Source organism: Protomyctophum bolini, assembly GCF_963924005.1.
Source record: "Protomyctophum bolini genome assembly, chromosome: 11".
Taxonomy (NCBI): Eukaryota; Metazoa; Chordata; class Actinopteri; order Myctophiformes; family Myctophidae; genus Protomyctophum; species Protomyctophum bolini.
Genome location: NC_137872.1, coordinates 916,983 through 927,441, shown reverse-complemented (window position 1 = coordinate 927,441; position 10,459 = coordinate 916,983). Strand labels below are relative to the sequence as shown.

Here is a 10,459-nt window from a genome sequence, read left to right as displayed (position 1 = left end):
GCAGGAAAATCGAACACATTTAAATGGATGCACCGATATAGCAAATCAAGAATTTACAGCCAGCTGGCCAACAGTAGAAAGCATAATCCGTCTATCCAGTGTAGCTCTTCGTGTTTGTAATTCACTAGTAACTTACAGTCATACATAAATCCACCCGAGTGACCCGACCAGCAGAACGCTTTTACTTACAGTGCATTTTAACGAGCATCGGCCGACACATCGCCCGGGAAGAGGAATTATTTGTATCTTTTCGGGCGACGATGCTCCGCCCACTGTTTGCCTGCTATCGCCGGGTCCTTGCACTTCAGGAAGGTTTGTCTGGCTGTCGCCCGCTGTAAAAGCTACTGTTAGAGCAGTGAACGGAGTCTGTAAAAACCTACTGTTAGAGCAGTGAACGGAGTCTGTGATTGAGAAATAAAACATTTGACAATTACATTTGTTTTTCTTTTCCTTTTTTGGAAATAAAAAGCAATTGCTTAGGGTTTTGCTGATTTGGAGAATGAATATCTATTAAAAAAAAAGTTACGTTGCCAGTAAATGGGTAATGAAAACATCAGAAACAAAAATAAATACAGGAGACATTTCAGCATTTTGGAATTTATTACTTTCTTACATTTTACTCTCAGAAAGCCATCTTTTTCCACAATCAAAAGTAATTGTAATGCAAAGTAAAATATGCCAATTTCCTGCCCATAACAAACTAATCAGCTCTGACCACTCTGGTTATAATTGCGTTGTTGTCGTTTAGTTTCATATATAAAATAAGAACGATGTTTTCATGTTGATTTTGCTGTGTATGTATTTACTCTGTACAACGGAGCTCTGAATACATCTTTCCTTTTCTTTTTGCACGCCAGCTCCTCCCACAAAATCGCCACTCCTCGGTCCAATCGGAAGGCCTGGTCTACTTCTTAACGATCTGAATGACATCTTCTCTGGCCAATCAGAAGGCCTGGTCCTACTTCTTAACGATCTGAATGACATCTTCGTGTTCCATAATGTGAGTAAGGCCCACCCTCTGAGGGTCAAACTTGGTGCTAGTGCCCTGGAAGACAGAAAATACAATCGCACTCAGATCTGACCTGAGATCAGATTCTAACGCACAGAAGAATGGTGGTTCTTTGACGCATTTTGACCTGAGGTCAGATTCAAAAAATGTCTTAAATCCTGACAGTTTAAAAAAATAGCAGACCTACAAGCTCGTAGCGCGCCACTCGGTGGCGCGCTATGAGGGTTAAAAAGGAAGCCGTGTGTCACAGTCATCACAGGAGGAAAGGGTTTTGACACCACAAATAGAATAAATCTAATAAAACTTACCCAAACCATGGCATAATTAATATGACTGGCTAAGGTTCTGTGGATACGATGGCACTGGAAGGCAGAAGAAACAATGTGTATTCATGAATACATTTATGATGATATGGACTTGTGCATTAATATGCAAATGTCTGGGTTTCATTTCATGTTACTGTACATGCAGAATATGCTGTTCAGGAGATGATCGTGGCCACGTCTATACCGTAGATATGTGTAAAGTACTCACCACATGTTCTACACTCGCTCCCCTTCTCATAATGATGGCATCAGAAAAGTCTGGACGCTCTGGCGAAGAAGAGTTTAGAATGCAATGAGCAACAACAATATTAATTATTGTGTGAACATGTGAATGTGAGGGTGTTTTCACACACTGTATACTGTACAACCAAGCCATGTAATCCATTTAAAAATCTTTACTTGCCATAAGGCCTGTGTCTGACAATTCACCATAGTTTCCTTTTCCACAGCAGTAATTATTCAATTCATGTGCAAAAAAAACATTGATAACATATTGTGGCGTCTCGATGGCAGAACACCGCCCAACAGGTAAGCACACCCCCGGAGGCCAGCAGAGGCAGAGAGAGAGAAGAGGAGCGCACCAACATTCCTTTCTGAGATATTAAATGCTATAAAGTTGAAGTCCAGAGACTTGGTCCCGTGACGACGACCCGAGAGCACCATCGTGTGGGAGAAAGAGGAACTGAATATTTGCCTGTCTTTAACCAGCTCTGCATTGACATTACATGAAAGTGATTGATAAACTGCTGTTTTGTCGAATTGACTCTGTGATTAAACGCCTTGGAATAGGCAAACGTCTTTCTGTCTCCTGGGTGTGTGTACCAGTCGCCACATTACTAGTATCATTACTCTTTCATTCAGAGTTTCACTTTTCCATAGTTCACGTTTTCGGAGTAGCCTAATAAAACTTGCATGGTAGAATGACCGATGGCTGTATAACGTTTCCTTTACCGATGCCATTAGGAAAGCCCAATATCCACTGGCAGCTTGTAAACAAAGATCACCATGGTTGTTTTGTTGTGCCCTGTGTTTGTTGAGTTCTCCTGCTAGTGAACTACTGTACTGTTACGTAATCATTATCATTTTCCCAGCCCATTGGTGTAAAAGTGTACCGAGTCGTGATCACTGTAGTGTCTGTTAAGGGTATCAATGCCAATCAGGCTCAACCCATTACTCTGGGACATCTCTAAAACCTGTCTGCTGCCTCTTTCCAAGAAGTTATTTAATTCATAAGAAATTAATAACAACACGGGTGTTGCACATTAATGTATTTAATTTAGGAAAAGGTGCAAAAGTGACGCTCCCTCTTCAGTTGAGGTGAACAAAGGCCCCGTCTACTATTAAAGGTTTTAAGGAAATTAGGGAAGAGTGCGTGTGCACGTGGGTCCGTGTGTGTGTGTGTATGTGCGTGCCACCGTGCCTACCTCCTCTCTTCTTGGTGTAGATGCAGATCAGAGCCAGGTATTCCCACAGCGTCTCCAGGAGGTAGTCCAGGTTCAGGCTCATCCCACAACTAGGGAACAAACACGCCCAGTCAGAATAACAACTATTCAATCACACAAATTGAAAACATTCATCTCTTGATCCTTTTATTAATTTTTTCCACAAGTACGCTTCATGTAGGTGCTCTTAGCCAACCTACATACAAGCTCACAACATGTCATAATGGGACAAATATGAATATTTTCACCAATGACCAAAATAGGAACGCCAGTTCTAGAACTCCATCTAAAAGTTAGATCTGTACGTGTGTTTTATCAATATTTAACCAATGAAAATAAACTCTGAGTTTCTTTTCTTTTTTGTATTACATTTTTTATCCCACAATTTTGTAACCCAGTTTTCTTTTCACCCAGTGCCAATTATCTAATGTAATACTGGGCACTACACTTCCTCTGCCAACCTGGGGGGGGCAGCGGACTGACCTCATGCCTCCTTCTATGCATGAGGAGTCCAAGCTGCTTCTTTTCACCTGACAGGGGGGAATTTCCCCGGCCGGACGTAGCGCGTGGAAGGGACACGTTATTCCGAACAGTTCCCTCCATCAGGCGCCCCGGCTGGCCAGGGGGAGGTAGTTTAGAGACCAGGATTACTGCATGTTTTTGCCTCAAAACAGTCGCTGAAGGCGGAACTACTCAGGCTGGTATTCCTAAACGTAACCCCAGTAAAACGGTGCCAAAAGCTAACCCTATTCCTAAATGTAACCCCAGTAAAATGATGCCAGAAGCTAACCCTATTCCTAAACTTAACCTCAGTAAAACGGTGCCAAAAGCCAACCCTATTCCTAAACGTAACCTCAGTAAAACGATGCCTAACCCTAAACTCATTTCTAACCTTATTCTCAGTAAAACAGATACAAGAAATACAAGAAGAACCGCCCCATAGAGCAGTCGGTGTGAGGGCGAGCGTGCCTGACCTGATGACAACGCTGTTCTCTCTGTGAGCCAGGCGGTTGACCTCAGACCTACCTGATGACAACACTGTTCTCTCTGTGAGCCAGGCGGTTGACCTCAGACCTACCTGATGACAACGCTGTTCTCTCTGTGAGCCAGGCGGTTGACCTCCGACCTACCTGATGACAACACTGTTCTCTCTGTGAGCCAGGCGGTTGACCTCCGACCTACCTGATGACAACACTGTTCTCTCTGTGAGCCAGGCGGTTGACCTCCGACCTACCTGATGACAACACTGTTCTCTCTGTGAGCCAGGCGGTTGACCTCAGACCTACCTGATGACAACACTGTTCTCTCTGTGAGCCAGGCGGTTGACCTCAGACCTACCTGATGACAACACTGTTCTCTCTGTGAGCCAGGCGGTTGACCTCCGACCTACCTGATGACAACACTGTTCTCTCTGTGAGCCAGGCGGTTGACCTCAGACCTACCTGATGACAACACTGTTCTCTCTGTGAGCCAGGCGGTTGACCTCCGACCTACCTGATGACAACGCTGTTCTCTCTGTGAGCCAGGCGGTTGACCTCCTCAATGGAGATCTGATCCACCTTGTTGTAGACCTTCAAATGAAACGAGCACACAAATGAAAACAACAGCTGTGCCACAACTTCAGGAAGAGTTAAAACATGCAAGGAAACACATGATGGCACAAACACAAAAGGGTTAGGGTGGGCCGGGCAGGGCTGGGAAATTAACCGAAAACATATCGAAAGAAACATTTTAGAAGCAATAACTGACAAATAACCGAATAATCGAGAAGCAAGTTTATATACAAAATATCCGCTCTGTAAACTCACAATGCATCCTAAAGACTGCTATAGGAAACCTCATAACTCTATAACTTTAGATTTTTTGGCATAAATCAGTGCTATTGAACACCCTTTACGTCTGTGTGTTGTTCCATAAATCAGTGCTATTGAACACCCTTTACGTCTGTGTGTTGTTCCATAAATCAGTGCTATTGAACACCCTTTACGTCTGTGTGTTGTTCCATAAATCAGTGCTATTGAACACCCTTTACGTCTGTGTGTCGTTTCATAAATCAGTGCTATTGAACACCCTTTACGTCTGTGTGTTGTTTCATAAATCAGTGCTATTGAACACCCTTTACGTCTGTGTGTTGTTTCATAAATCAGTGCTATTGAACACCCTTTACGTCTGTGTGTTGTTTCATAAATCAGTGCTATTGAACACCCTTTACGTCTGTGTGTTGTTTCATAAATCAGTGCTATTGATCACCCTTTATAAATGATGGTAAATTGATTTAGACGTTGTCGTACGTATAGGCAAGGCATATAAACTCGATTTCCGACGATGACGTCGATGAAGTCGTCCGGCGTGCTGTCCTCCCTGAACAGGACCTCTGCGTTGAAGATTTCTAAAGAATGACGTTAAAGATACAAACTCATTGGACATCGCAGTGATGTTGATCCAGAACATCTTTCTGTGTGAATAAAACGCTCTTATGACCATATATTAATACCATAACAAACGGACGAAAAAAATGGCACAAAAATATATTATTGATACAATTAATTATTTGCATAGCAAAACGATTCGATACTGATTATTTGCATTGCACAACGATACGATACGATACATAGTCATTGTTGCCGCTTTCTTTTCGATATACTTCGATTCTTGAAATTAAAATTGATTTTTCAATGCACTATATCGTTACACCCCTAACACACACACACACACACACACAAATGAAGGATACTGTATTCATGAAGAATAAGTTGCACAAGCTTCTCTGAGCACATGGTGAGGGGAACCGTTGAGTTGTACGAGAGGCCACCACCTTTCTTGGGCTACAGGAAGAGAAACAACATGGTGTCTGTCACATGGTGTCACACGGCACTTGTGTATGGACGAGAGGAGGATTTTGAGGAAATTATGTGGGGAAAGGAAAGGAAAACTACCTTGAAATAAATATTGGGTTTTTCCCTGTTGAGTCTAATGCCCACTGATTCTAACTCTTTTTCTAGGAGTAATCTGTAAGGGTTTAAAAAGGAAAAGAAACAGTTTTATACATAATAACAATTATGGGACAATATTCTTGGTAACAAACCATCACCCCTCATTCACACATTCATTCACCAACACTCAAACGCTACCACTTGCACACAACTACACACAATTTACAATTTACAATTTAGGCATTTAGCAGACGCTCTTAATCCAGAGTGACTTACATTAAGCAAGAACAAAAAGCATGGGGAATACATCACATAAAAACATGTATCATGAAACATGCGTAAGCTAAGAAAGTAACAGTGGAATATCTATAATGAAACTATACATATAAGCTATACATCTATACTACTATGATATACATTGTGTACTATGACGTGCTATGACTACATACAATGCACTTATGCTGTTTACATAACATGCTATAAGTCTGTATCAAATGCTATCTAAGTCTACAGAATTGCTATCTAAGGGGGTGGGGTAAGTGCTATACACAAGCACACACACACACACACACACACACACACACAGTAACAGCGATCATTCACCTCTGAACATCTCCCTTGGTGGCGTCCAACATCATGATGACAACATCTGCTGTCCTAGCAACAGCAATGACCTGCCGACCTCTGCCCTTTCCTAGTTAAGAGGTCAAATGTATAATTATCAAACTGCAGCAAACAGTGTTTGGCAAAACCTCTATTTGGAGTTTTAGCCAAAGAAATGAGAATACCTTGGGCAGCACCCTCAATGATTCCGGGCAAATCAAGCAGCTGTATATTGGCCCCTTTGTACTGAAAAGCAAGAAGGAATTATATAGATAGGACACTATACTGTAGCTTATTCCTGGAAATCCAACAATTGTTTGGGTCCTGGAAAAACCCTACTATATACAGTGGAGTGCAGTTCTGCAGAATTCAGCTGTTAAAAATCCAATTGTGAAGCTGTGTTCAACTTCTTATGAATGTAAATATATCATATATATTATCCATATTGAGTTTAAGTGTGCAACTGGCCAATTTCATTAAAGTGCAAGGACCCTTTGGTAGAGGTTTAGGGTTGTGTACAGAGTCAGGTGTAACAGCTCACTCTTTTAGCCCACAGTACTGCGAGAGTGAGGTCTAGCCAACACCAACTCGGGATTCCTGGATCGCTGCCCTCCACAAATTCCTATCCAACATCAGGTTCTTGAGCTCTGCAGCGTTGTCAGCCAAGCTGTCGCGCCGCAGCACGTCTACATTAGGAGGTTTACGCTTCTTTCCCCTCCTGGCTTTGCCCTGGGTTGGCTCCCATAGGGTCGATTTACTTGCCTCAAGTTCTGGCCTCTGGGTGCCCACAATACAGGTGAAACAGCTCACTCTTTTAACCCACAAATGAACACAAACAAAGCTGATTCTAGCACGTTTTCTGTTCCGCAGAACATCACTTCCTTGAACATCTGCTAGTGGAAAAATATATGGTAGGACAGTACCTTAGAGTATATATGAATAGAGAAGGCACCCGGAGGAAACCCTGAGGCGAAATGGACATAGTGGCCGAATTTGTCATTGCAGCTCGAGCCAGCGCTGCTCCGTTGACTATCATTGCGCACGTTCATGTGTTTGAGGCCATGACACGTGAACGAATGTTTCATACGTGAACGCGCACAAACGGCACAATAATAGTCAACGGAAGCGCGTTCATGTGTTTGAGGCAAATCCATCCCAGAATGCACTCTGTTCCTACACGGAAGGAGGAGTGAAATCGCCTCATGCGCTTTTGAGCAACTTAATGCAAGTGGATGGAAGGAGAACTCGGGTGTCTTCTCTATTCATATATACTCTAAGGACAGTACCCAAACATTAAGGAAAGAATCAACGATTTGCGTTTCCATGGTTAGCTAAGGCTATGTTTTCAAAGTGTGTGTGTGAGCACATACCTCTATGACGCCAGGTATGCAGGTGAGGGTGGTGAACTCATAGTTGGCTGCTTCACTTGCTGTTGATGTCATCAAGCTGAGGAAGGTGGACTACAGGAAACAAACGTGAGGATTTGTTTTAATGAGCCATTGTGATCACGAGGCTCACACACAACTAACTATTGCTATGCCATGTGTGTCATGAAAAGTATATTTACACTGTTGCATTAGCTATTACAGTGTGTGTGTGTGTGTGTGTGTGTGTGTGTGTGTGTGTGTGTGTGTGTGTGTGTGTGTGTGAGAGAAAGAGAGAGAGTAGTTTTATGGTCATGCATGTGATCCTGAACTCCCCCACTTAAACCCTATGCTATACTTCGTTCCCTATACTTACAGTAGTGGACTGTATTCCCAATTCCCCATGGGCTACACAAAATATCTTTGCGAACATAGCCGATCTACAAGCTCACTGTAGCCTTGTAGTTCTTCTATGTTTGGCGAGCCCAGAATGCTGGAGTTCAACTGGTTAAGACGTGAAGCACTGGTTTTTAGTGGCAGTGCAACCCCCACACCTCCCAGTTCTTCTGCGTGCACACAGATCAGAATCACACACGCGACAGTTTTGGTATGGAATGAAAATAATATAATAATTAAGCCTACATCGCTTTGGCTAAAACACTGAATTATGAAAAGGACAAGCAATGGGGAAAAAGCCACCCGCTGGCTCCCATTTTCAAATTATATTGTTATTATGCTTAATTACCTCGCTTTGGCTAAAGAAACGCTGAATCCCGCTGATAGAGTAGGCTATGTACATAACTACAGGCATCCATCATAACTACAGACATTAATATAGCCTACCGCATAGGATTTGTACAATTATGTAGCCTAAGCCTACATTTAACAAACAAGCTTGATTGACATTTCTAAATAAATAGGTCAATACAAAAACTGCTACGAGGATAAAACCAGGAAAAGCACCAAGACATCAGGTATAAAGTAAAAGGAACAAAGGAAAGGAAAGGTACTATGTTTACCCAGGATAACTGGACTAAGCTCAAGAACTTGTTTACAGCCAGGCCCTGCTCATAGAACATTTCATGGTAGAGGAGGTTCAATGCCTTGCTCAAGGGCACTTCAGCGGTGGTAATTTTAACGTGCCGGTCCGGGGATACGAACTAGCGACCTTCCGATATCAAGACCGCTCCGCAAACCGTTCGGCCAACGCTGCCCCTCAAGGTGTGGTAACGAGTGCTTTCGCGGTTAAGACCCCGTCCCCAAACCCCTTTCAGCTGACTCACCTTACCCACAGAGGGGACTTAAGACCCCTTTAGACTCACCTTACCCACAGAGGGGACTTAAGACCCCTTTAGACTCACCTTACCCACAGAGGGGAGTAAAGACCCCTTTAGACTCACCTTACCCACAGAGGGGAAACCAATGAGAGCCACACGAGCATCACCAGATTTCATGACATCGAAGCCCTCTCCTTTGGCGCTTGCATTTTTAGAAGGCTCTAGCAGCTGAGCTCTGTACTTGGCTAGCTTGGCCTTCAGTAAGCCCAGATGGTACTCAGTGGCTGGAATTAGAGATGGAACAAATTTCACATTGTGAAATAACTATTATGAATTGAACATGGTGGGCCCTATTGTAAACTGTAGTGTAATACTAGCGTCGTCCACAGTTAAAGGACCACTTAGCCACTTTTCAACCTATCTTCATATAATAGGTCCCCACTAAAAATCATGAAAACAATGGCGCAATTTTTTTCTCATAGGAGGGCTGTGGGCAGTTCAGAAACCGTCTTCCAGTGACATCATCGATGGGGAATACAAGCTAATAAAAACTGCAGGCTTTCTAGTCCTGAAAAGTTGCAATGCGAAAATGGAAGCCATCGTTCTCACGATAATGAAAAAAGAATCTGCCTAAAGATGGTTTCTAAACTGCCCACAGCCCTCCTATGAGACACAGATCGAGTAGGAAAAAAATCGTGCCATTTTATCATGATTATTAGTGAGGAACTATTATATGAATTATGAAGATAGGTTGAAAAGTGGTCCTTTAACAGTTTTGTATTGAGTTGTGCTTGAAATGTACTGTAATTCTCCAATATGTTAATAGATTCATCAATCAATCAAAAATGGTGTAGTTTATATGCCAAATAATGCAGAATATTAACACAAAGTGAATTAAAACTTTAAATCTGCTGGAGATTATGAGTACAAATATCTCATTCTCTAAAACTACAGCATCACCAGCATTAAGCACCACTTAACAATGACAGCACAGCAGAACAGTGACAAACTGACAATAGACATGGTTATCTCTTGTTAAATAGAGAGAATAGTTCAGAGACTGAGATCCTTTCATTGTTTGTCAGCTCATCTGGCAACAGTCGAGTCCTACCTTTGTTTTTCTGCGTACGGCCGATTTCCCTCTCTATTTCAGCGATTTTCTCCAAGATCCCCATGTTGGCGAGGCAAACGGTTCACCGATCACACTCCTGCAACACAATAAACCGTTTCTAAAAGAACAGAAACGTGTCAAGTGCTCTGTAGTAGTTAGCTAAATGGCTAGCTAAAAACAGCTAAATGCAAGAAAATAGTTGGTAAATCACATCAACAACCACTCGGGTAACGCATGCCGTTTTACCCGATCATTTGGGCGTACTATACATAATGACAGTGTGTGAATATAGCAGTAAAAGAACGTCAATTTACACTTTATTTCAGGTTGGACTCCGCAGCATGTACAGGAATATGACGTCACCAACCGGAACTAGACGTTCCGTCCGTGCGGA

At 42.6% G+C, this 10,459-nt stretch overlaps 1 protein-coding gene across 1 annotated transcript; it reads right to left on the bottom strand.

The window, feature by feature from the left end:
• Positions 1-581: 581 nt before the first annotated feature.
• Positions 582-10,443, bottom strand: drg2 (developmentally regulated GTP binding protein 2). The gene is made up of 15 exons (XM_080775435.1): positions 10,380-10,443; positions 10,066-10,162; positions 9,078-9,238; positions 7,684-7,773; positions 6,499-6,559; positions 6,314-6,404; positions 5,714-5,786; positions 5,512-5,602; positions 5,069-5,166; positions 4,272-4,348; positions 2,760-2,848; positions 1,544-1,602; positions 1,318-1,371; positions 989-1,045; positions 582-934 (listed from the first exon to the last, which is right to left on the bottom strand). Exons 2-15 carry the CDS (start codon positions 10,127-10,129, stop codon positions 905-907), a joined length of 1,095 nt encoding a protein of 364 aa, XP_080631561.1. The 5' UTR covers positions 10,130-10,162; positions 10,380-10,443; the 3' UTR covers positions 582-904.
• Between the last annotated feature and the right edge of the window lie 16 nt (positions 10,444-10,459).